We start from the raw sequence: 27612 nt of genomic DNA, 5'->3' as shown, positions 1-27612 counted from the left end.
TCACTGCCTGATTGCTCTTGGTGCGGTCAATGAACTGGTCATTAAATATTTAATCCTTAATCAGTGTGAGATAAGAGGTATATACTCTGATCAGCCACTGACAGTTGAAGTGAATAACACTGATTATCTTGTTACAATGGCACCTGTCATGTGGGATATATTAGGTAGCAAGTGAACAGTCACTTCTCAAAGTTGATGTGTTGGAAGCAGGAAAAATGGGCAAGCTTTAGGATCTGAGTGACTTTGACAAGGGCCAGATTGTGATGGATAGGTGGCCTGGTCTGATGAATCACATTTTCTTTTACATCATGTGGACAGTCAGGTGCCTCTGCGTCGCTTACCTGGGGAAGAGATGGCACCAGGATGCACTATGGGAAGAAAGCAAGTCGGCGGAGGCAGTGTGATGCTTCTGTTGGGAAATCTTGGGTTCTGGCATTCATGTGGATGTCACTTTGACACATACCACCTACCTAAACATTGCTGCAGACCAAGAATACCCCTTCATGGCAACGGTATTCCCTAATGGAAGTGACCTCTTTCAGCAGGATAATGCACCCTGCCACACTGCAAAAAAAAAGGAACATGAAAAAGAGTTCAAGGTGTTGACTTGGCCTCCAAATTCCCCAGATCTCAATCCGATCAAGCATCCGTGGAGTGTGCTGGACAATCTAGTCCGATCCATGGAAGCCCCACCTCACAACTTACAGGAATTAAAGGATCTGCTGCTAATGTCTTGGTGCCAGATACCACAGCACACCTTCAGAGGTCTTGTGGAGTCCATGCCTCGATGGATCAGAGCTGTTTTGGTGGCACAAGGTGGACTTACACAATATTAGGCAGGTGTTTTTAATGTTATGGCTGATTGGTGTAATTCTATCCATTATTCTATAGAAATAGTGATAAGGTCAGCAGTATTATGATATGAAGCAAAATTATAATAAAGCAGTAGTCTCCATTGGAAAAGACTGGGAAGATGAGTGGATGAGTTAGTACCTTAGTGTTACACAAGTTCAGATAGTCCAGTAAAGCTCACTTTGGAAAGGCATTTGACCAACAGTCACAGTAGAGCACATTTATAATAATACATCTACTTCAGAACAATACAAGGTGCAGTTATGCCTCAGTTTCATGGTTTTCATAATGATGAAACAGCTTTCCATACAATAAGTAAGAAATAAAAAAAGGGATATGCTGTTATAGAAAAAGCACCAACAACAAAACTAGGAGGAACAGCTTTAGCTCTGACTGTTACAAAGTGTGAACACTGGAGATTCTACTGTTAAAGCTAGAACTACTGTTAAAGCTATGCTGTAGTGGGAAAAAAAAAAAAACACTTTATGCCCAATCAGAATCATAAATGTAACAGCGGTCTAATGTATTATATATAATGTGAATACCAATTATAGACAGTATACAATATATAAAATGCATGACAATATCATACAACATGTAGTATGAGGTGTATGAGAAACGTGTGTAATTAATTTGAGTAATATTATATCAAGAACTCAGCTCTGAGTCAGTTATCACAAGTACATACTGAAAAAAAAAGAAAAATATATTATACAGTGAAAAAAGCTACAAAATTCTTCTCATTCTACAAAATGTTATTTTGCATTTCACATGCAGATTATCTTCCTGAAGACAGAAATGGATTTGCACTTTAATATAACCATACTATGAGACATGCCATGTAGAAGACAAGAATAAACAGGAGCCAAACCTGGTACAAGAGTTAGAGGTGCAGAGAAGAAAATCAATGGCCTGATTCTTGAAAACAGCCTGTTTTGTTCCTATTCTTTAAGGCCTTCTGTCAGAACTGTGAGTCACACAAAATGATTTAATGGCAGCTACTTTGAGTTCAGCCAGGAATATACTGAGTATTACAGTAAAGAGCCTATTACGCAGTTCACCATAGAAGAATTAACCACCAATTTCAAGAAGGAAAGGTGTTCGTCAAATGCACCTTCTCACAGTGAAATGTCAAGAGACTTCTCAGTGTCACGCATCTGCCTTAAGCCCCTTGCACAAAAGCCAAAACAGGACAACAAGAGCAAATCTGGAACAAATAAGCTTGACCTGAGAAAATTATGGTGAGACACAGAGGGTGCAGCTAGACATGTATAAAGGACCTGAGAACTTGATGTTCCTGTGAGTAATATGTGCTACATGAATTGGGTCATGAACCTTCAAGAGCATGAATAAAACATCAAGAACATTTTACAGTTGTGTTTATTGTCCCGCTCTGGTTTTCATTAAACTGCCTGTCGGAACTGCTCATGTTTTCCACATGACTGAAGACCTCAAAGTTCGTCCCCCAAGCCTGGACCAGGATGCTACAAGCCTGTTCGTAAAACCCGATTTGTTGAACTAATCACACTCCCAGTATGGCTGCTGCATCTCAGTGTGATGGGGAAGTGATGATCAGTGGTTAAGGCTTTGACTGGAAGATTGTGAGTTCAAATCCCAGCACTGCCAAGCTGGGTCCTCCAACAAGACTCTTAACCCTCATTTACTATGCTGTCATCCTGTCTCAATTGTATGCCACTTTGGATGTTAAATGTTAAACTAATCATAGGCTCTGACATGGAATGAGTTGTTTACTCAAGGACAGCATCAATGCACATGATTATCTGGTTGCTTCCATACCATAGAAAACAAAACTACCTTCACGTTTGTCAGGTTTAAATCTAAATCTGTTTTTCCATGCACTAAAAGGTATAGTCAGAGATTTTGGCAAAATTGAGCTAAAAGCAGCTGTTTTGATACTAAAAATCTTATAATACCTGCCCCTTCATTGTCCTCTCCAAATTATTCCATGCACACAAATTACCTAGGGTGGCTTTATGAATTAACATTCAACATGCTTTGATAGGCAACACATTAACCTCAAGACTGGGCCTTCTTTGCAAACAAACCAAGCCACATTTATGACTCCTACCCCCTACAATTAATCTCAGACGTTTCCCCTTTACAACAGGATGACAATTTTATATCACTCTACTTTTTAGCAGTGCATTAAGTGGCAAGGTCTGGCCTCATGTCTACCCAAAAGGTAATGCTGTCCTCTCAAAACAAGTAAAAAGTTGGGGTTATTCATTGCCAAATGCCGCTACTTCAATACAGTTGTTGCACAGCAACTCATTCGAAGAAAAAGACAAAATCAGAACAGTCACAATGAAATAGTATAAATAAGGGTCAATACTGCCATCCTGTGGCAAACTGGCCTATATATGCATTCTACCAGCTCTAGGCAGGAGTGCCCTGACTGAAAAATCACATCACACTCAGCAAAATGGTCCTGTCAGAGACATCACACACACTACACCACTGTTGTTGTTGTTGTTTTTTTTCTGATCTAAGGATGCAGCACAGATCCAACAGTGCTGCATTTACAACTGAATATAATGTTTCTTATTTTAATCTTTAAATAGAAAAAGTACAGTGGCATAGTTAAGCTTGGGGAAAGACACAAAGGAAGAAGAAATGTGAACAGATTGCCCAGTTAGACTGAAAAATATACCACTGGGGTACACTGTATTAACATAAAAATCACTAAAACAAAGACAAAAACACTAACAGTATTGAATTGCACTTTAAAACTCAACCAAGCATGAATTCCTGATGATAAAGGGGCCATATGGCAAAAAAAAATCTTATATTAGACAGCTAAAACTAGAATATGAACCCTTTATATATTAAAATTAAAATCTGGATTTTTTGTGGCCTTCTAAAAATAGTATTTCAGCTTTGAAATTTGTTCTGACAGCCCTAGCGTGTATTATGTTTTACCTGATGTTTTGTGTGGGGTTCCACCTCTCTGACAGCAGCTCTCCACTCTGAGGGTCATCCACCCAGGAAGCAGAATGAAAACACACACATCTCTATTCTAAAGGAGCACAAAAACACCCCTTCATATAAACTGTTGCAATTAAATATAATTTTAAAAAAAAACTAAATAAACAAGCATATATTAATGGGATAGGGATTATAACAGCACCAAACAAAAGAAAGCAGGTGGCCCATAAGTGTGCAGACAGGAAAGGAGTGCCACATCTCAGTGAGGAATCTGAAGGACAAAGGTGAGTTAAGGTAGTCTATAGGGAATTTGATACGATCCTGTAAACAGAGAATTGATTCAGTATGCAAAGGTCAAACTCCAGCAGCACACCTCAAGATGACCAGATCAAATGATCAAATGACTGCTATTTGTTTGATGAGAACATGAACTACTTCATGGCCACAGTGTTGTTTTTAAGTAAAGACAAACTGTCACGGCATTACGATTAACAGCACGTGTTTATTTAGAGGGAGTGAGGATAAGCACCACAGCTGGTGATTCATCATCAGTGACACAAACTCAAATGAAAGATTCAAGGGCTCACCTTGGCAGTGAAGAATATGTCCTTGTAGCCACATGCCCTTTGTTTTATGCAAGTACAGAAAAGCTTCTGGAACAAAAAAAAAAGTAGCTTCTTTCGTTTTGTACCAGAGTTATAAGGCTAATGTGGCTAATAAATCTATATTTATAGTAGTATAAATCTAACTCACCCAAGATGTTATCTATAAGTACTGCTGCAAATTTACGTTCAGAATGCAGTTAGAACATCATCATCATCTGCATAACTTTAGATCTCCAGTACAATTCTGACTCCAAACTTTGGAAGGTGAGACCTGCTCTAGGAAAAAATGTGATTCAGGTAGTCCAAGAAGGCCTCCCTGACACTGTCACACACTACAAATACAGGGTGATTCAAAAATGGTCAACATTTACTTTGCAGTACTGTTGTCAGGGCTTTTTTTTTTTTTTTTTAAAGGACTCAAGATTGAGTTTGGAGCAAAAAAGAAAGGTTGGATTTGATACGGTCAGCTGCTCCTCTTTTGATGGTGAGCCAACTGTGTGAGAGAGAGGACAAGAGGGAGCTGGTTATACCACACACACACACACACACACACACACACACACACACACACAGACACACACACTCCTGAAGGCTGGGCATGTAGAGAAACACTTGGAAAGCAAGTTTTAGGGCTACATGAAAAGAGCTACATATCAAAGCTGCTGCTTACTAAAGCTTTACTCCACTCCATATATAGGAATGGAATGAAACATGACGGAAAATAATAGAAAAGAAAAAGTATGGAAAAATTGCCCTGCAATGGGTTGGCACCCGGTCCAGCGGTACAGAACATGGATGGATGGATGGATGGATGGAAATATAATTAACTTAACGGAGTTACTGTTACCCAATGTTTTCCAATCCCCACAAAAATTAAGATTTATATCAATTAAAGAAAGACACATCACTTTTTAATGGTTTAAAATGGCTCCTCTCATTACTTTCATTATAACAGCTATTGACAGTTGTTCTCTCACCAGCCTCTCTTTTTGTGTGAAGTTAATAAGACAAAAAAAAAGTTAAGTGATATTAAGTGTTACTGAGAAACTGCAAATCCCTCAGTTCTGAAGACTTTCCCATGTCAGAAACATGCGCAACAATTTTATTTTTCCAATATCAAGGTGTACTGGAGTTGGTAAGAAAGCAATACCTTAGCAGATTATTTCACAACCTTAATACAGGCAAATGCAGGGAACTAGGAAGGCACTGCAGAAAGGAAATTAAAACAGGAGTGAATTAAGTGACAAACACCATACCTCTACTTTTGCCTTTTCTTTTCTATTTCATAATAGAAAATAGGAGGATGATATTAATTATCAATAAACTAGTTGGTTATATTATGTGAATTGTTATTGGTACTTGTAGTCATAAAAGAAAAAGTGAGAAAAGTACAATGAGAGTAAACAGAGAAAACATTTCCCAAAAAAGTCTTACGAAAAAGCTATGTTGATTTAAATGTAAAATAAAATATATTACTGTATAAAAAGCAATAATTTCCAAATTATTGGGTGCAAAATGGGTGCAAAGACTAAATAGAAGTTTTAGTAACGCTGACAATCACCAAAATATTGGGAATAATGGGTTTTATTGTCCAAAGAGACTAAAACATTCATGATGTTACACTGGCACCACCACCATTTTGCTATTCTGATTAAGGTTGTGGTTTTCTGGCTGCTATATATAGTCACTGCTCTAGTGCACTTCTACTTAATTAAAGCAAAATTCCACCCTGAACGACTTGTAGATTAATATTCATTAACAACATGGTGATCACAATGCTATTTGTGTTATAAATATTGATCACAATGGTGACCAACATTTAGTTTTTAGTTTAAACTTCTCTCATCGACATGTTAGTATATTTACACTTTAGTTAACTGAAAGAGAGTGATGCAGCGGTGCTTTAGTCTGTCCCGCTCTCTCACCTCCTCTTCTGTACGCTTTGCTCAAACACATCAGATTCCAAAGCTTCAACTTTCATGCTAATAATCAGTTTGTAGATAGCTTTAGCCTTTATGATTGAAATCACTGAAATTTTTTTTTGAAATTAGACACTGTGTTACAAATGTCCCCCTATGATTAACACAACTACTAACTTCTCACATAACAAGACTACATCATCAACTAACAAATTAGCACCACAATCTCTGAACACATCTGATTGTGGCTGTTCTTTGCATAGCTTTTTGACATCACATGATTAGAAAATGCAAAGCTTAAGCATCTAACTTCAATCTTTATCAGCAGCAAAGTGGAAACCAATTAGTGTCTTCTCTGGATAATAATAATTAAAAAAATAATAATAATGTCTTATTAATAAGTCAAACCTTAAAAAAAAAATTCCACCTGAAACACATAAAATGTTTATATTGAAATATTTGTGATGTGTTTAGTGACTCTGGTGCTGATTTGTTAGTTGGTGTTGTTGGCATGATCAATGCCTTGACATTGGCTACAAATATATTCCGCAATTTGCAAACTGGAACACAATAGTTTTATGTTATATTAAATTATAATGTGTATGTTGTGTTAAATACTAACTTTAAATTAAATACTAGATTTTCCAACAAAATTTTAGCATTCCCAGTTTCATTACTATCAATACCTATCAAATCATATCTAAAGTGCTCTCTACATAATATTCATTATTATTATTATATATAAAGCTATTAATTATATATAAAGCTATTAATTAAATAAATTACTCCATCTTACAAAAGGCAACAAAAAATTAAAAGAATACAAATTGTTCAGAAGTGGGAATTTATTGGTACACCACCTTCACACAACAAAAGAAAACTACAGCAGCCTACGTCTATCATAATTCTGCTGGGTAAACCTCTCAGTTAAAGGGAATGTAAATAGCAAATCACTGGTCATTCTCATTTATTCTTGAAACATTATATTACATCATACAGTCAGAAAATACATAGTTGAAGGAGTCAGTACCTTCGAACGAAGAGCACTGAGAGTACATTGAGTGATACAAGCAAAATCCAGCAAGATTTGCGCTACAGTTGACCGGGGAAGATGGCGTTGGACGGGAGGGGATGAGGGAGTCAGTACGTGGACTGTTTTATGAGCTGGTTACACCCTATCTCAGCGTCTTTAACATTAACAAAACCCAGCCTTCTAATAAGATAATTTAATGCAAAACTTAAGGTTTAAAACCATTCCAAGATTTTTCTAAATTGTATGTACTCTTAACAGATAAAAATACATTATACAATCCAAAGTGTAGTATGATGAAGCCAACTTACACTTAATATACTGTATATATTTATATATAAAAGAAAACTAGGAAGAGCAACAAAAAGGAATGCTAGGGATGGTGTGTATGCATGTCCTTAGACACAGACAAAAAGAACAAAATTATAAATTTCTACTCATGCAAGATTAATTTGAAATGAACTTTGCACAGAAAATCTGTCTTCTTAAAAAAAATAATTACAGTTGCTTCTCCTTGTGTGTCATGGTTTAGCCTGTGTTCATATAGTTTACACTTTCCATGCAGACACACCACCACAGGTTGCATTCACACTGCTCATGATCATGGAAATATGCACACTTTAGAGGGGAACACGCCTAACTGGTTGGTCATTTATATGAACACAGCCTGGATCTTTTTTGGCCAGCATTTGCCTTCAACTGTATTAGAAGCTTTTTGCCTTAAACGACTGACTGATAGTTAGTCATTTAAATGCTAAATAGCGCTTTTCAATCAAACAGAAGAGAAGCCTCCTGTTTCAGCTGGATGTTACAAATGTGTGCTACAGAGTGCTGGACCAGGTGAACAAAACTAGGAATTACATTTGAGCAGGTTCTTTGATTAGTCAGTACATTAGAGTGGGAAAAGGTATATGGAAGGGAAAAATATGGAAAAAAAATTCAGCACAATCGCCAAGTGAACAAAGCAGCAGGAGAACAGACAAACACAGACATGAGTCTGGCCTTCGTCCAGTTCACAGGAAGTAAAAGTGACAGGCAAAAGGTGAGGTGGCAGGCACATCTCAGAAAGATATGCAGCTTACCATAAAGAGAGAGAGAGAGAGATACAAGTAACCACTAAATACAATACTGACTGAAGAAATGATTTCATCTGATACTTTTGGTTTGGTCACTGATTTGTTAGAGTTCGAAATCCTTCATAATGATTGTGGAGCCTTCTAAAAGAGACATTTATCTGGTTTCTTGTTATGATGTTAAGCAAGCAGCGAGCAGGACTAATTCCCTTAGTAAATAATTCTCCCATATGTTAGTTATACTGTTCATTAATTGCAAACCTCCACAGCATCTTTTAGTGTGTAGTAAACTTGTAAAGCTGTGTGCATTACAATAATGTGGAAAACTCTAATATAAGAGTAACAGTGTTGTGTTTGATTTATTCTGTCAGTGTAAAGACAGAAGAATTATACATCTGTATCAGTCATCCATTACTTAAAAACTCCACTGAGTCATTAGTTATGTTGGTAACAAGTCCAAGTGAATTGAAATGTGGTCCCAGAACTAACCAGATTTTCAATCAAAAAGTGCACTAGTCTACACTTTTGGAACCATGATTCCAAGGCTTGTGTATTACAGCTACTTGGGTGTTGAACTTAAAATTTGGTTGGTGGCTAGGACAAAAGATGGGCAGGGCTTCAGGCATAAAACTAAAAAAATGAAGTTTTGAATGCTCTCCGGAAAAGAGTTTCAACCGAGAGAGAAAGAAAGACACAGACAGACAAACACACAGACAGAGGCACGCACACAGACACCCGCACACAGACACCCGCACACAGACACCCGCACACAGACACCCGCACACAGACACCCGCACACAGACACACGCACACAGACACACGCACACAGACACACGCACACAGACACACGCACACAGACTGACTGAGGAGGAAGACACTAAACTCAAGTTTAATTCGAAGATTCAACAAAGACGCAGAGAGAACACCAAAATGAAAGAAAGCAACAAACAAAATGCAACACAATACAAAAAAAATGTATCAACCAACATTAAAACAACAAATAAATCCAGTTAATAAACTGAAGGAAGGTTAGTGAGATCGAACACCAGACTGAGGCTGACACACGAAGACTAGAAAGAAAAAAAAAAGAGAGAGGAATACAAGAGAAAGATAAATCGAGTCGAGAGTTCCAATAAATATAAGGTAGGTAGAGACGAGGGAGAAACCAGCCTCAGTGTTTGTGATATGATTCTGAGTGTCAGATTCAGCAAGAGGGCATGGGAGAGGGAGGTCAAGGGCACCGTTGGTCTCTCAGACACAATCAGCATTGTGAGAAGGTCTGCTTTATCTCTTCCAGCACATTCCCCAGCAGTGATGGCTCATCACATTTAGCATCAATGGAGACTGTCTGATCAGCCTAGGACCAAGAGACTCAAAGTTAGAGCATGTCCAGTTGTATATGGATATTTGAAAATGCATTTTATTCTCTAATGTTTGGCCCTTCAACGCGTTTTCACTGTGTGGAGGGGGAAACCGTGTGTTTTTTGAAAACATTCACAACACAGTTTGAACCTGTGCATGTCCACTGCGGTTTACTCTTTTTTTGTTTTAGACGTATTGAGCATGTTGGAGTTTTGTCTGCACTTCCTGTAGTCCACTGCTAAATACGCAGTTCTATTATTCCTGAGATGTTTGGGCCATCTAGAGCATTTAAGAACATTTCTCTAACATTAAGGCTCATTTACCAGTAAGTTACAGAATGTAATTCATTTATTAATTTATCTTCAGTAACCGCTTTGTCCTGGTCAGCATGCAACAAAAAACAGAAATTGAGAACTTCAAACTTACGGTTTTGACCAGCAAACAGACATGGTGACCCTGGATTGACCTGCTGTACATGGAGGCACACGAGTCGATCCTCTCCACAACTGTTCCAAAAAAAGAGAAAGCATTGGATAGTACATGAGAGGTTTGGAAAATCACAAGTTTCATATGAGCTGTTTTTTTTGCTGGCTGTGGCTCTTTGAGATATTTTCAAATCTACAAGCATTACATTTTTTAAACCTAATCTTCATCTATAATATCTACACTACACATGTGGTGGACAGAGATTAAATTGTTAAACAGCTTTCTCAACACCTACCAGAGAAATGGTGATGGAAGCAGATTCTAGCCAACAGGTGGTGGAAAGGCATGTTGACTCCCTCCAGCTTCAGAAAGCTGCTCTTTAGGTCCCCAGACTCCAGCAGCTTGGCGTAGGCATCGCTGTTGACACAAATAAGATCCATTCAAATAAATCTAGCTAACAAAAAAACAAGACTCAATTCTAATCAAGCGTGTCTGCTCACTCCTGACCTGTAGCATGGAGTTGTGATTAGGTATGATGTGCAGGTAAAGTGCAGTTTGAAGTCCAGTTTCTCATGAGTTGAGGACTCCTCCGACTGTGAAAGGAAAATACAGTTGGGTAATACAGTTCTGTGACATCCTTGTGTAAATGTGCATTGTGTGTTGAGATGACAGTTTTACCTTTACTATGAAGGTGAGGGTCCCCTTCAGTTTCTGAGGCATGACAATGCTCTGCACTGAGAACACGAAACGGGCCTCATTTGACACCCCTGCAGAACAACAGAGCAAAAAACGCCAAGTATAAAACCTCAGCTTTGGCTTTAGTTTGTATATAGAAAAATGTAATAATGATCTTTTGAGGCCTTGGGAATGATTTATACTTAATTTCCTTAAGGGTCTGCCAGTGTACGTGCACATAACATGAGTGTGTGTGCTCTGGATGGCAGTGTCACACATAACCATAATGTACAGGTGGAAAAAAAAAGTCTCGTATCACTGTAGAATAGAGAGAATTAGTAAAAGACTGCAGAGGACGAGTTATTTACATTGTACATTATAATTTGTAGCGATATTATGCTCATAAATGAGTGCTAGAGTAGTCAAACAGGTCTGGGGTGGGGGGGACCTTGAACAGTTCAGGTCCCAACCCCAATGCTACTGGATACACTTCCCTGCTCAGCCAATGAGCATTAGCCTGAGACATGGCACTGCAGATTCATATGACATCCGGTTGAGGTTTTGGAAGTCTCCAGATATGCAGATATGATTATGTGTAACTACAATGAAGTATAAGTCTTTATAAGGCAAGATGGTGGGTAGAGTGGCAGCGAGAAAATGTATCTTGTTATGAATAATCACGTCTTAAGTTTCATTTTTGGTCATACCTGGCGGCAGCTGGAAGGGCACGACGAGCCCATCATGGGGTCCAGCTCCATCCGGCCGCTGTAGCTTTGAGTTGAGGGAGTCCAGCACATTGAACTCCATGGACTTGAGGAAACTGTTGCTCTTGTTCTCAAAGATGACAGACACCACGACCTGACTGCCATCCTGCAAATTTCCCTGAATATCGTACACCTGAAAAGAATGAGCCACGTGTGAAAAAAGCCCCTTTTTGCGTGATGAAATGAGGTACTACATTCTTCAGCAAGCAGAACACTCTCTCACACCTCTGAACAGTTTGCAAAGAACACACTTAGTTCCTAAGAGATTGAAAAGATTTGTAAATCTAGAATTAAGATTCCTAGCAACTTAAGCCTACTCTAAAAGGAAAGGAAAATATATTTCAAATAGTATAATCTGATGTACTACCAGATATGTTGGAACACAGTGCTGTGTTTAATATGAATAAAATGCACTTTAGGTTTAAAGCATAATCAAGCACATTGTCTTGAAGCACTGCACAGCAAACAGCAAACGTTCTTCATTGAAGCTGTATTTTATCTGCCAGTACCTGATCAGCATCCTCCTTCATCTTTAACAGGGAAAGGAGACAGGGAACAGGGCAAGATTTAAACACCAGAATCCCATAAGAGAACAGGTCATCTACCGGCTAGCTTAGCAACATGGTTCACTAATAATAATTACTAAGCTCTTTAAGCAACCATGAACAAATACATTTCCAGTCAGTAGGAGTAACCTCATTACATAAACGTGTTCTTAATTGACTTCATTCATTACTAGGAACTATTGCGTGTATGAATATGACTTTAAATCAATGAATTCGAGTTACTAATATACTTACCATTTTAATGTATGTGTTTTCAGCCAGGAGACAGTAGTTTGACATGGGCTGCAAAGAGAAAACACACATACACTGTTAACACATGGATGTAAAAGAATAAACAAATAAATCTGCTCTTACATAAACACAATGGTCATGAAATGCAAAAATGACCATTTTGTAACCTAAATAAAACCGTGGGAATATTTTTATGCTAGGTGTGCAGCTTTTGGGGTGTCCCAGAAGTCTCCATGTTGTTGTTCTTTTGGTTTCTCTCGTTTGGGGTCACCACAGCGGACCTCCATCTCCATTATGGAAATCCAGTTTATGGTCCTCATATTTGATTTGGCACAGGTTTTACGCCAGATGCCCTTCCTAACGCAACCCTCCTGTTTTATCCAGGCTTGGGACCGACACAGAGAATGCACTAGTTCGTGCGACCCCAGTGGCTGGGTTTGGTGCCTGATATGGGGCTCAAACCTACGACCTTGAGATCAAAAGTTTATATATTTTTTCAGTATTTAAGAATACTTTTGACAAAAGAAAACATCTTAAAATTATTCTCATGGCTGGATCGAGAAGCTGTCGCAAGTTTGCAATGGATTTTAACAGGAAACATGGCAAGCACATCGCACACAACACTGTTGCCAAACTTAACAAATTAAAAAAGACTGGAAGTGTCCAAGAACATCCACTGACGACGGCAGATCCAACATGGTGCTGGCGTACACAGTCCCCTATGTATGGAGACTTTTGGGACACCCTGTAGAATGGTTATGGTCCGCAGAAATTAAAACGGGAAAGTGAGTGGAGCGTTGGAAATTTTTGCTCCCCTTTCAAAGAGTAATTTGCTCACTCCAATCTCACACTTTGGCTCACCCTCACCGTTGGTAGTTTAATTAAACCTTTTAATTTCTTTAAATCATTTTCACAGGCTTTGTGAAAATACTTTGCAAACTCCATGAAGGTAAACAAATGTTCCATGTAAATGAATTTTGGGACATAACGTGTTACACTGGAGTGGTATCGGAGCAAGAGCTCTGACTGCTCTTCGCAAAAACACACCACTCTGCACCGTTCACATACTGTGGTGTACAGACGTGTTGGAAAGTGACTGACCGGTAGAGGCTCCTCCTCCTCCACTGTGCCATTCTGTACCGAATCCCTCCCGTCTCCCTCACTGTGGTGGTGGTGGTGGTGGTGATGATGGCGCTTTTTCTTCTTCTTCTCCTTTTCATCCTTTTCCTTTTCTTTCTTCTGCTTTTTCTTCTTATGTTTAGATGATTTCTGAATGAGAAGCAGAAAAGATAAAATGATGTTCCTGCTCAAGTTTATCATTTTATCCTCCTAAATCACAGAATGTGCAACACCACATACAGGTAGCTTATGACTTTAGCTATGTGCCTTCATTGGCTGTAACCAATAAAATCAGAAAGTGTGACCCACCATCTCTTCGGGTTCTTCATCTTTGGGCTCGTCTGATTCAGAATCTGGGGCTGCAGCTACACTTGTCTCAGGGGCTGGGGCTGGGGCTGATGGTGGAACCGCTGCCTCCTGAAAACAAAAAACTCTTCAAATTAGCATATGTGACTAGAGAAGTGAGTTTTGGATCACACACTAATACACACCTATGTATATGACAGAGAACATACATATTAAACAAGTCTGCTCTTGCAGCAGTGTTCCTGCTTAACTGATTTAATACTGTTCTGGAAAATGATGCTGAGAAAAAAATGCTGCAAAGGTGCTGAGAAAAAGGGAGAAAGAACTTAAAAGAGTAAGGAACAAAATGCCTTATGATATTGTCTCAGAAAAATTACACACTGGAATATAAGTTATGGCTGTTATCAGCAGGATCAACAGCTGCCTGTGAGAGCCTGGATCAAGCAGAATTGTCAGCAACATTCCTGATTGCAAAAACATGGTTTACAGCAAAGCAAGACAATGTTAATGAAAGCTGGTCAGACACAGACATAAACGCACAAGGAACAACCTCACAGCCAGCCCAGAAATGAATAACCACGATCCCTGTGAATAAGTGTTCAGGGACCTGAGACAGAGTGAGACCTTGGCACATTGACAAGAAGAGAGGATGAAATTACAAGATTTTGTTAGGAGAAACAAAAATAGACACCACTATGTGAAAAAAAAGAGGGAGGGTGAAATCGGACCTTGGCAGGTTGGGGAACAGGAGCACTAGAGAGCCAGAAATCCAAATCGGAGGCCTAGAACAAAGAGGGCAAGGTAAAGAATAAGTTTCAAAAAAAAAAACAAAAAAAAACAGCTCAATCAATGCGCCTTACACTAAACCACTTAGGACATAAAGAAAAATTCCACCCTGACACACACATTTATATGGAAATGTTTGTGATGTGCTTAGTCATTCTGGGAGAAGAATTTTCAACGATCTTAAGCAGAAGGGATACTGATCAGATTTCACTGTTAGGTCCAGTAAACAAAAGAGCAAGAGATTCCTTCCTCACAATTTTTCAGTGATGTTCAATATTATATTAATATGTAATCCAACATAAAAACATGAGAGATAACAAACGTTGGACTCCAGAATGGAAGTTGCAGAATGCACTGTAGGAAACCATTAGCCAAGGTGAATACCCGCCAATGTTAGCAAACAAAATTTAAAGTAAATAAAGTTAATTCAAAACGTCATTGAAGATCGTGTGTTAATTATAAATATCGATACGACATTCAGGGTGGATTTTTCCTTTAAATGCAAAAAGACCTCAGTACAAAATTTTATGAGATGCCTTTTGGCATGACAATCTACTTAGCGTCAATAACCTAATATTATGCTTAACATAAACCTCTAACCATGGCAAGTTCAATAGAATACAGAGACGTTGTCACCAAACAACATTATAGGCAGACAATACAAAGCAAGATATCACGATACTGATTAAAAATGTTCTTAACTTTAAATAATCTCAGAAAGGTTAAAATGCATGAAGGGATCGATTGATTTTGGCACTTAGTACTCAGGCACCTGAAATACTACACAACTTAAACTCTTAAAAGAAAAACAGAAAGCCATTTATAATGGTGATTCCATATAACATATCTTTACGTTAACATACAATTATTTCTTAACCGTTCTTAAGAACTATTTATTAAAAAAACATTCATACACATGAAAAATGTTCCTAACTTATTACTGGCTGTGGCCTCTTATCCCACTATTGGTGGAACACAAGTAACTAATTTCTGTTATAATTGTCCAAAATGGCATTAGCTCTTGGTAGCTGACGTATTACACATTCTTATGACGTGATTATTGTAAAACGGGTTAAACTCTAAACTCTGCGATGTGATGTGATGGCCTTTTTCCATCGAACACTTCTTCTCTAAACTTAAACACAACAGAATCCTGAACTGCTGTAAAGTCACACCTCGGCAGATGTGGAGGTAGGTGGGGCCGCCACCACACTGGTCTCTTCTAACTGCACTGGATTTTCTGAGTGAGGCTCCACTGGTTCTTCCTCCACATCATTTTTGTGTTTCTTCTTCTTTTTCTTCTTCTCTTCCTCTTTGCTCTTCTGCAACAAACAAACATAGGCCCAACAGGCTTAGGGATATCCTCATTAACTGTGAATACGTTAGGAACAAAACACTTGGAGACATACTGTTATAAGAAAAAATCATATCTTATTGTTCTTGTAACACAGAAATTTGTCAGCAATTACATTTTATTTATTAAAGAATGACATCATCCTTTTTATCAAATTGGAGTTGATGATGGGAAATTTGTGAAACAAATTAGTTCCTGTTGCTACTTAACATTATAGCAGCAGCAGTCTCTCTTCCTTTCTCTCATGAAGTTAATAAGATATTTTTTTTAAAAAAAAGAAAGTTTGTTGTGTTACAAAGAAACTGCAAAGCCTTCCATCCTTAAGACCTTCCTGTGATGGAACACTTAAAGGAGCAGCGTTATAATGTGTCTTTACACTGGGGACCCACAGGAAAATATCATCATAACAATTAAACATGTTTTGAAAATCTGTTTATGTATCTGATATCCAATTTGACTTACAGCTGGCAGTACTGTCAGAGCTGCTTTTATAAAAAATAAAACACCTTCTGACCAATCAGAATTAAAAATAAAAAACAAAATCAACAGTGCTGTGTATAAAATATCAGTATTAACTCAGAAGCCTTTTCTACATAGCCATGGCCTTCTGCTTTCTCTCAGTACAATTCAGCCAAACATACCTTCCTGTCCTTATCCTTGTCCTTCTTCTTCTCTTTCTTCTCCTTGCTGCTCCTCTTCTTAGGCTCCTGATGGAAACCCTCTCCGTCTTCATCTGCCCCAGGGCTCTTAACAACCTCAGGGCGGTGTGTCCTCACCGGCAGCTTCTCACTGTCTGCCAGGGGCCTAGAGGGACACACACACACGCTGTTCTCAGTGATCCACATTCTGAGTGCCCATGTATGAGACTTTCTAGGCCAAGTGCAGCAGGGAGCAGTATTCTACACCTCAGTACTAAGCCAAAAAAATCGAAGGAGTCAGCCTCAACGAAGAACACAAATAGGCAAGGGTGTTGAGCAATCATAACTAAGCAGTCATTTAGCATGAATATTGTGCTGGGACAAACTGTGTGTGTTACTTTAGAACAATTTCAAATTGCAGGCATGAGAAATAACTGGAATGGGGACTTTAATGGAGTAGGGAATTGCAGATCATCTCTATTTACATGCAGCAATATAATAAGGAATAAAATACAATGGGGGCATGCTGTCAGAGAAAAATAATCAACAGTGGGATGGTGTGATTATTTTCCTACAAGAGAATATCCTGAAGTGTTTTATTCCTTCTACACCAAAGCAATTTGCCAATGATTAAATGTTGATTAATTAAAGAAATGCAAGTCATATTTTTTATTCATTATAGTTACCTTTAATGTTGTGGAACGTCTGCAAACAAGTGAGTTCTTTTTATCACTTATATTGGAGCAGAAACAGTCATTCCCTCAATAGCGTCTTTCTTCTCTTTCTTGAATTTAATAAAATGCAGCTTGTCGTGTTACCAGGAAAACGCAAAGTCCTCCGCAAGCCACAAAGAAAGGAAAACTTTCTTTTTAATATGTACTGTACAAATAGACAATATTTTAGACTTGCTGAAATATAAGCAAGTCCCCTGAAAACTCAGCTAATATGCCAAACTAACTTTAGCTACACTGACAAGGGCCACAAAAGCTTCTCTTTGCTATGCTAACACAGCCTTTAATATTCCGCTCCTTACATACACCAACATGTGTTCAAATTACATCAACATATTTGGATTGATGAAAATCTCCCCATGAAATCACAGCAACTAATTTCCCAGCACAGATTATCAAACTGAATGAGTGCTTTCCCATCAGCAACACAGAGACATCTCCGGGTCAACTACTACTGCCAAATACCTACAACAAATAGTTTAGAAAAGAAGGAAAGATCCAGGAATTGGAAATTGGGTAGCCCATCAGACTGGCTTATGGACCTAGCACTCACCTGCAGTTAGCACCAGAAAGCAGACTGGCAGGGAGACAGATGTGTGTGCACAGGAGACAGAAACAAAAGAGGCAGATCAAAGTGTGTGTGTGAAAGTGGACTGGCTAAGGGCCGTCTTTACTGGTCCCCTCGAATGCATGACTGAGACTTGATATCAATAGGTGCACTAACAAATGGTTTAAAGGAAGAAAATGAAAGGTCAGTGTAACCAAAAGAGTGTAATGATGGAGATTACATGCCAGGTTTTGCCATGAAGTGTGCGTGAAAGTGGGCTGGCTAAGGGCTATCTAGTTGAACCACATGCAAGACAGACAGCACATACTTGTCTAAATCGATGTCCAGAGCTTTATGTGGATCATTGGGGTCTTTGTCATCATCATCACTTGGTAAGGCATTCTGCAAAAAGATCAGAACAAATATTAAAATTCAACCATTCAAATTCTACCCTTTTGAATCACAACACAACAGTCTCAGCGAAGTATCCTGGCTGCATTACCTCTGGCATCTCCTCAGTGACGATGTCCACCTGGTGAGCAGGTGTGATATCTTCCTCACTCTCAGGTCCCGAGTCATCTCTCTTCCCCTTCCCACGCTTCTCTTTCTTCTTCTTTTTCTCTTTCTTCTTCTTCTCGGCCTTCTCCTTCTGCCGACGCTCCTCCTCCAGCTTCAGGTACTGGTCAGACATGGGCATCCCTGAGAGAGAGAAGAGAGTATGTCAGTGGAAAATAATAAGTGACAATACAATACTTTAACTTGCCTAAAATGTTGCTTTCAAAACAACAGTATAAACAATAAAGCCAAAGATGACAAGGACAACCACAAAACTGACAATCTGATGATTGAAAGCATTGAAGTGCAACAGTACAGCCTTTCCAGGAAGTGACTCACTCACTCACAGAAAAGGGTCAAAACTACAAATAAAATAAAAATAAATACACACATGAAACTAAAACAAAAATCAATGTACTACTTATGAACACAAAATATATACTTTACAAAGGAAAGGAATATTTAGTAGTGATATTCATTGACTTTCAGCTGAGTGATATGGAAACTGCAATAAATATTTCAGAAAAATACAAATAATCATGTTTGAATAGGAAAAATTGGTAGTCTCATGTTATTATCCAAGATACACATTAAATTAAACATTTAAAAATGCATATTTTTATAGCCTTTTTGTGTATATTCACACGTAGGCTTACCTGGGACCTTGAGTGGCACACTGAGGTCAATCTGTACCACTGGAATGTGCTCTACACCTGGCGCGTCCTGATACACCTGCATGAACATACAAACATTTTTTTTTTTTTTTACAAGCACTAAAACCTGAAGGCACTTTATCATATTTTACATTACATTCTTTCTGTTTCTTTAACCTGCTGTACCTTCTGAGTGGATGGAGAGGATTTAATGTAGAAGGGGTTGTTGGCTTGTTCCTGCTTCCTGGCTTCCCTTCTCTGTTTGGGTTGAAAGAGGCAGAAGGAGGATTACCACAAAAACTCAGTAAAATCAAAGTACAGATAATTGTAGCGGTTGGAATAATGAGTTCATAGTTATGAGTAAGAGTTGAGTTTTTGTGCCAAAGCTGTGGTTTGCAATTTCAGTTCAGGATACCTCACAACTTTCTGCTGTGGATTTCATTTAACTCATCAAGTACATTCCTTGTGTTAATAGCAGACATGTTAGTATACCGGGAATTAAACAGGGCTACAGAACAAAAATGGCATATTACTGAAACACTGCTACACATTGTCATTATAGTACATTCACCTGAGAATGTCAGTCCAGACTTCACAGAATATACTAAAGAGCAACTCCAGATAATTTTATGTAAAACTTTAACAAAACCATGACGTTAAAATCTATTACCTCTTATCCTGAGCCTTTCTGTCTTTAAATAAAAATCAATGTCTTATTACTAGCTTATTGTACCAAAAGGGTGGGGGCTGGCCTTATACATAGGACCTGTTTGATTATTTTAAGTATGCATTATATGCACTGTATATGTTCATAAAACATTTATTAGCTTGGTGTGTGAAGCTGCTTTCAGATTTCTAGGTTTAAATATTAGCTTAAGATTTTATTAGACTCAGAATGTTCCAGTTTAATGCTTCAATAAGTTTTTAATTCCACTAGTACAGCGCTACATCACCTCACATTTAAACACATGCAAAGTGAAAATGAAGACATCAGAGAGAGAACACCGGCTTTGTTATGCAGAACAGCCAAAGACTTGCTACCGTTTTGTCAAGGGCGCAAACACAACAGGATTTATAGAGTCATAACAGCTGCTGGGAATAAATGGGCAAGCTAATTTTTTCTGTCAAGTACTTAAGCTGTGAAAATAACCAGAATACACAGCTCTATAAAGCTTCTGTTGGCAGATGGAGATACACACACACACACACACACACACAACTTGTTTTGAAATCCATAAACTTGGTCATGGTTAAAGACTGATCTGAATTCATTTCACAAAAACTATCAAAACAACTAGAAATAAATGAAATGTCTGAGATATACTGTTCAGCTTTATAAGGAGGTCTTATGGCTAATTACTCTAGAGTGCAGGTATACACACCCTTGCCAGCTCTTTCTCGTCCACTTCAGTGTGGCGAGGTCGAGAGTGCTTGGTCTCCTCTTTAGCAAACAAAGTCTTGGGCTTCTCATCCTCAGACTCGCTCTCAGATGGAGGTTCATTGATCCAGGCATCCAGGTCCAGTCTGCAAAACCAAACACCACAGGGTAAATTAGTGCATGGCATTTCAGCAGCCTTTGGGTAAGTAAATTCATTATAGGTGGATAAAGGGAAGAACTCAAACATGGGTTTGTTTATGTATCAGTCACATTACTAAAGAAGGCAATAACTTCTCTCTGTCCATGACGACTATTGAATTAGTACCTCCATGATGTTTAATTCTCCCAAACAAATTAACAAATATATATTTTATTACAGAATTGGGGTGGACAGTCAGTGTATGTGTAGCACCTCATTAGGAGACTCACCCTTCAGGCACAGGCACTTTCTTCTGAGCTTTAGGAGCCACAGGGTTAAGTTCTCCTGCAAATAGTGCAGATACCTCCTCAGCTACTTCCACATCCTTCTGCTGCAGCTTCTGAATATATTTCACCAGCTGTAGAATACAGGATGCCTGAAACAAGACCAAGAAATCAAATGATGGATTTTTTCCAAGAGTGAATAAGGATATACACTAATCAACCATAACATTAAAACCAGTGATGGATGACTTGAATAACATTGATTATTTTGTTACAATGGCCCCTGTCAAGGGGTGGGTTATAACAGGCAGCAAGTCAGTTCTCGAGGTTGAAGTGTTGGATGCAGGAAAAATGGGCAAGCATAAGGATCTGAGGGTGTTCCCAGTATGCAGTGGTTAGTACCTACCAAAAGTGGTCCAAAGTAGGACAACCGGTGAACCAGCGACAGGGTCATGGGCGCCCAAGGCTTACTGATGCACGTGGGACGTGAAGGCTAGTCCGTCTAGTCTGCCCCCACAGAAGAGCTACTGTAGCACATATTTGATAAAGTTAATGCTGGCTAAGATAGAAAGGTGTTGGAACACACCGTGCATTGCAGCTTGCTGCGTATTGGGCTGATTAGCCGTAGACCTGTCAGAGTGCCCATGCTGACCCCTGTCCACTGCTGAAAGCACCTACAATGGGCACATGAGCATCAGAACTGGACCATGGAGCAAAGGAAGAAGGAGGACTGGTCTCATGAATCACATTTTCTTTTACATCATGTGGACAGGCAGGGGCAGGTGGGGGTGCGTCGCTTACCTGGGGAAGAGATGGCACCAGGATGAACAATGCGAAGAAGGAAAGCCAGCAGAGGAAGTGTGATGCTCTGGGCAATGTTCTGCTGGGAATCCTTGGGTCCTGGCATTCATGTGGATGTTACTATGACATATACCACCTACCTAAACATTGCTGCAGACCAAGTACACCTTTTCATGGAAACATTATTCCCTAATGGCAGTGGCCTCTTTCAGCAGGATAATGCGCCCTGCCAACAAGTCCCATCCCATCCATGGAGGCCCATGGACCTTGCAATTTACAGGACATAAAGGATCTGCTGCCAATGTCTTGGTGGCAGATACCACAGCACACCTTCAGAGGTCTTGGCAGCACCTGGGGGACCTACACAATAGTAGGCAGGTGGTTTTAATATTATGGGTGATCGGGGGGATACACACACACACACACACACACACACATCCATATTTATTAGGACAGCGAAAATTTTCACAATTTTGCCTCTGTTCACCACCACAATGGATTTGAAATGAAGCAATCAAGATGTAATTGAAGTGCAGACTTTCAGCTTTAATCTAAGGGGTTTGATTTAAAAAAAAAAATACTGCATTAATGGTTTAGGAATTACAGCCATTTTTTTTTCTTTTACATAGTACTTCCACTTTCACAGGCTCAAAAGTACACACCTGACTGATAAGCAGCTTCATGGCCAGGTGTGGCCTGTTTCCTCATTATTTCATGACAAATGGAATAAGGAGATAAAAGGTCATCATTAGGCTGAAAAAACTAAATGGACCTATCAGAGAGATAGCAGAAACTTTAGGAGTGGCCAAATGCAGAAGAAATGAAATGGCGAGCTCAGCAACACCAAAAGGCCTGGATGTGGATGACTGCAGAATTCTTTCCTTGGTGAAGAAAAACCCCTTCACAACATCTACCCAAGTCAAGAACACTCTGGAGAAGGTAGGCGTATCATTGTCAAAGTCTACAATCAAGAGACCCTTCATGAATGTAAATACAGACAGTTTACCTCAAGATGCAAACCACCGGTAACACTCAAGAACAGAAAGACCAGATTAGACTTTGCTAGAAAAGATCTATAAAAGCCTGCCCAGTTCTGGAACAACATACTTTTGAAACAAAGATTAACTTGTACTAGGATTATAGGAAGAGAAGAAGAGGAAGGGCTCATCATCCAAAGCATACCACATCATCTGTCAGACATGGTGGACGAAGTGTTATGGCATGGGCATGTATGGCTGCCAGTGGAACTGGGTCACTGGTGTTTATTGATGATGTGACTGCTGATAGAAGCAGCAGGATGAATTCTGTTCTTAAAGCTTATAGAGCTATGATTTCTGATCAGATTCAGTCAAATGCTGCAAAAGCGATAGGATGGTGCTTCATAGTCCAGAAGGATAACGACCCAAAACATACCACAAAAGCAACCCAAGAGCTTCGTGAGGCAAAGAAATGGAATGTTATTAAATGGCTGAGTCAGTCACTTGATCTCAACCCAAGCATGCTTTTCACTTACTGAAGACAAAAGTGAAGGCAGAAAGACCCACAAAAAAACAGCAACTGAACTGCACCTGTTTTTCATCATTCTGTTTTTTTTTGGTAAAAAATTAAAAAATAACAGTTTAGTAGTATATTGCCAGTCACACCAGAGTAAAAGAAGTAACACTCCAGCTTTCTGCCTGTGTAGCGGGGAAAAAATAAATAAATAAAAAAATTTTTTAAAAAAATCAATACACATATCAGTTCAGGCCTCACCCTCTCCTGCACTTCCAGGTTAGCACTCTGGACGAACAGAGGCAGTCTCTCTATGAGCAGTTGGCTAGCCTCCTGGGCAACCTGGCTGTCTTCTGTCCCCTCATGTTTCTGCAGCAATGTTGCAAATAGCTTCGCAGCATTCTGCACATATACAGCCTGGATGTGGCCTGGCAAAGTTGCCACTTTGGGCCGCAACATGGCCTCCAGTGTCTGCATGGGGTCTTCCAGATGCCTAAGGAAATTACACACAATAATAGTACCTAATTATGTACCAAGTATAAACTGTAACTATAATAGCTGCAGCTCTCAAATATTTTAAATCTTAACCACTATTCTCAAACCAATTCACAATTTGACATACTCAGAGAATTCCCCGCAGATCCATGCGGCAGCATAGAGGACCTCGCAGATGCCATTGCGTTGCATGTTGCCTGTCAGCAGGTGTGCGTTATCCAACAGCATGGCCATCTGAGCCACAGCAAATGCTCGGATGGCCTTCACACGGATGGCCACATCCAGCATCTGAGAGGCAATGAGATGACCATGCCGGGTGCCCTCAAGCCGTGTTAGCTCCACCAGAATGCTAATATACCTGAGAACATACACAAGCAGAAAACAAATGAGCCAGTTAAGTTACAGCCTAGATAAATGTCTCAGATTAACTATCTGCAGCCTGAAAGGAACACAACGCCAGTTTTCCAGTGGAAAGTGCAGTATGACACAGCTATTACTATGAATCCAAAATTATCTGTACCCTGGACGAGCATTAGCTCACACTGCACACACTGTGTGTGTTTCACATAACATAACTGTACCCATTAGAGTATTAGGGAGAAGCCTGTGGGCTGGTGACATCATATTCTTATGATGCTAGCGTTAAAAGTAATCAGCAGGAGCAACCCCTAAAAAGATCGTTATTTTTTTAACGGGTATTTAGTTTCATGTAAAGAGATGTGAATCAGAACATTCCAAGTTGTCCACTGTACTCAGTGGGAATGCTATCAATTCAATTTTTATTTGTGTAGCACTTTTAACAATGGAAATTGTCACAAAGCAGCTTTATAGAAATCTGGATATAAAACTTTAATTTAAATTTATCCCTAATGAGCAAGCCAGAGGTGACAGTGGAAAGGAAAAACTCCCTGAGGCAACGAGGAAAAAACCTCGAGCTGAACCAGACTTCTGGGTGTCACTGAATAGTGCGATTCTAAAACTGTTCTCTTCTATAACTGTACACTGTAGAGTCAAGCAGTGTTGTGTCGAAAGGAACTTGAGTATCAGCATCATTAGAGTTTTAGTTTAAGTTTCTTGTATCAAACTGAAGTTATCAACTGTTCAGTGATGGAGACTTGAGTGTATCAGACATTCCTGAAGATTGCTGTGCTATACAGTAAGGCAGAACAAGCCTACGTCTCAACCCACATACTTTTTTTTTTTTTTTTCAAATTATGTCACCAAATGATGCAACCATATGAAATATAGTAGATAGAATACAGCAAATAACAAAATCACAAGCTGTATGTCTCAGTCTGATGGAAAAGTGTCTTTTCACAGTGAAAAATGAGGTGAACAGGGTATCATCTGATCAACCTCCAGGACTCTGTTGTGTGTGCGCTGTGTCCTTACCACTCAAAGTTAGTGATGTACTGGTAGTTGCTCTGGCTGCAAATGTCAATTATCTTGGTTAGCAGCTCATCCCTATACGTGGTGCCTTCAGCCTTATCTACATGCAGCATCAGCTTCTTTACAATCTCCATCAGGTTCTTCTTAGAGACCTACAAACATGTGACATTGTACTGCATTGAGTAGAACACAGAAATAGCAAATGGTCATTTCTGCTCTTCAGACTTTTTTTACGAACAGACCAGCTAGTTGTAAAGGACAGTGTTTTGCCAAAGAAGTGTGTTTTCCATGGATTTCCCAAATCATCATGGAGGCCGTTTGTACCTCCCGACAACATGTACTTTATACTATTCATATGCATAGTAGTCAGGGTCTAACTTGTGTAAAACCTCAAGTTTATGTATTTCGACACTTTCTGGCTATGTTAGACATCTAACATAGTCAGAAAGTGTCAAAATACATAAACTTGAGCTTTAGCTGGCTAAAGAGTCAAATGGTACATTTTATCTGATAACCTGCCTAAGTTTGACACCACAGACATTAAGACCAGTGAGAAACACAAATAAAGAGGCCTGAACAGGCTGTCATACCATGCCATAGAGAAGATCCAGTGCCCTCAGTCGGATGGACTCGTCCTTGTCATCCAGACACTGCAGGATCAGGTCCTTGTGTGACTGCACGGACTTCGGGTGCGTCTTAAGGATCTTGGACATAGCCAGCAGACCCAGGTACTTCACTGCAACCGAAAGCACACTCAGCAAGGAATAAGAGAGTTCTTGCAAGAGACTAGCTTTACACTTATCCACCTAGAACCTGCTCTCCTACATGTTTATCTCTATATTAAATTAGTCACTGTCTTTCTGCAGTAAAAAGATGCAAATATTTCAGTAAATTTGTACACACTATATAACTAGAAGTTGTCAAATTTGGCAAAAAAAAAAAAAGTACTGAAGCTATAAAAAGTCTATATTACTAGGTACACTACCACATTTAAACCCAAATAAAGACACACAAACACATAAGAAGATGAAAAGACACACAGGACAACATATACACACACAGCACAGACATACGAGGACTTGAGGTTTTGTATGATTTTGTGAGCACAGTGGTGCTATAAATGTTTGACCACTGGCTAATGCTGAGTCATCATGCAGGTCAAGGCTTCATGCAGTTGGATTCCTTTATCGACTGAACACCAGTGAGTAGTCTCAGCAATGTGTACACGATGTGACCCTGGAATATGGTTTAAAATGGTCACATAGAGAAAATGCATGCAAAAATAACTTTTGTCACCACACTTGCATACTCACCCTACTGATGCACTATAGAGGCTGAACCCTGTACTTTACTAAACAGCTTATTCCCAAGATCACATCTGCATTATTATTAACAATCTAGACTTGTTTTGGCAAGCGTGCCAAACCCTACATGCTCGGAAGGCTACAAAGTACAACAACTCAACAATTCACCCTCGATTTGGTCAGTTATGCTGAGAAATGAAGCAGTTTCTATAGCAAGACTTTTAGCCTAATTACTAGCCTTCTATAACTAGCTTCCACATATCCAACAAGAACACCAAAGCATCTGACCCATTCTCTCCTTAGGTCATGTTCAATTAGCGAAATAGTCAAGTGAAATGATTAGAGCCTCTGAGGGGGACGGTAAGAGAGTTGCACAAAAAGTACATAAAAGTGCATTTAGCTGCAAAACACAAATATCCTAATTTACATGGTAGACAACTAACGAGTAATCTGTAATCTAGGAGGCATATCTAAATGCAAAAAAAAAAAAAAAAAAAAAAAAAAAGAGAGACCTTTTTTTCTTACTTTCTTGCAAATAGAATCCTTATTGTCTGTTGTCAGAGATTGCTGATATACAAAACTTCTCAGTCCAGGTATTGTATAGCTACTCTACTCACTGCACTCAGTGGGAGCCTGATAACTCGAACCCTTCTGAGGTGCTATTCCAGTGCTAAGCTCTGAACTGAGAGATGCTGGTTTATAAGAGATGCCGTATACACCATCGATTAACCTAAATCATCCAAACTAGAGAATGTGAAGTGTCCATTTTTCACCACAGGTCATTTATAAATTTTGGAACTATCTGTTCCTTCTTTTGCAGAGTCGGAACTAAAGCACAAAGACAGCTTCGAGTTATCCAGGATGGAGGTCTCCAGGTCCTCCATGTGTAGGGGCTTGAGGGGCTAACACAAACACACAGACAATGAGAAAATGACACACTGCAGGCATTGACAGAAGGCTCACAGTTCTGGTCCGAGTCTTCGATCAGGATTCGCAGTTTCTGCACACAGAGCTGTGGATGCAATGAACAAATAAGAGATAAGATCAGAAAGTGAGAGTTATTACTATCATATTAAAGTCATTTCCACAACAGATTTCTTACTCTCAGCTGCTCTCTTTAATTTGAATTCTTTAATACTCATGACCTATCTACTGAAATCGTATCACGGTTATAAACCTTCTCGGGATATTGG

At 39.2% G+C, this 27612-nt stretch overlaps 1 protein-coding gene across 3 annotated transcripts in view; it reads right to left on the bottom strand.

Moving 5' to 3' along the window:
* Positions 1–7149: 7149 nt before the first annotated feature.
* Positions 7150–27612, bottom strand: part of ap3d1 (adaptor related protein complex 3 subunit delta 1) — a 33517-nt gene continuing 13054 nt past the window's right edge. The window contains exons 11-34 of one of the 3 annotated variants that reach the window (XM_053237966.1): positions 27383–27431; positions 25706–25851; positions 25119–25267; positions 23854–24084; positions 23493–23724; positions 20946–21091; positions 20521–20662; positions 19325–19396; positions 19142–19217; positions 18433–18629; positions 18259–18332; positions 16656–16818; positions 15836–15982; positions 14603–14656; positions 13878–13985; positions 13551–13718; positions 12453–12500; positions 12162–12182; positions 11596–11785; positions 10892–10980; positions 10721–10806; positions 10509–10630; positions 10214–10293; positions 7150–9782 (exon numbers count right to left, since the gene is read on the bottom strand). In XM_053237966.1, the coding sequence (XP_053093941.1) occupies positions 9687–9782; positions 10214–10293; positions 10509–10630; positions 10721–10806; positions 10892–10980; positions 11596–11785; positions 12162–12182; positions 12453–12500; positions 13551–13718; positions 13878–13985; positions 14603–14656; positions 15836–15982; positions 16656–16818; positions 18259–18332; positions 18433–18629; positions 19142–19217; positions 19325–19396; positions 20521–20662; positions 20946–21091; positions 23493–23724; positions 23854–24084; positions 25119–25267; positions 25706–25851; positions 27383–27431 (2886 nt within the window). In that variant the 3' untranslated portion in view covers positions 7150–9686. The remainder of the gene's footprint in view (positions 9783–10213; positions 10294–10508; positions 10631–10720; positions 10807–10891; positions 10981–11595; positions 11786–12161; positions 12183–12452; positions 12501–13550; positions 13719–13877; positions 13986–14602; positions 14657–15835; positions 15983–16655; positions 16819–18258; positions 18333–18432; positions 18630–19141; positions 19218–19324; positions 19397–20520; positions 20663–20945; positions 21092–23492; positions 23725–23853; positions 24085–25118; positions 25268–25705; positions 25852–27382; positions 27432–27612) is intronic. The other 2 variants (XM_053237967.1, XM_026916547.3) reach the window with 2 other exon arrangements.

This window comes from Pangasianodon hypophthalmus, chromosome 11 (assembly GCF_027358585.1).
Source record: "Pangasianodon hypophthalmus isolate fPanHyp1 chromosome 11, fPanHyp1.pri, whole genome shotgun sequence".
Classification (NCBI taxonomy): Eukaryota; Metazoa; Chordata; class Actinopteri; order Siluriformes; family Pangasiidae; genus Pangasianodon; species Pangasianodon hypophthalmus.
Note: the sequence above shows the minus strand (reverse complement) of the source record. Positions and strands in the feature narration are given on the sequence as shown.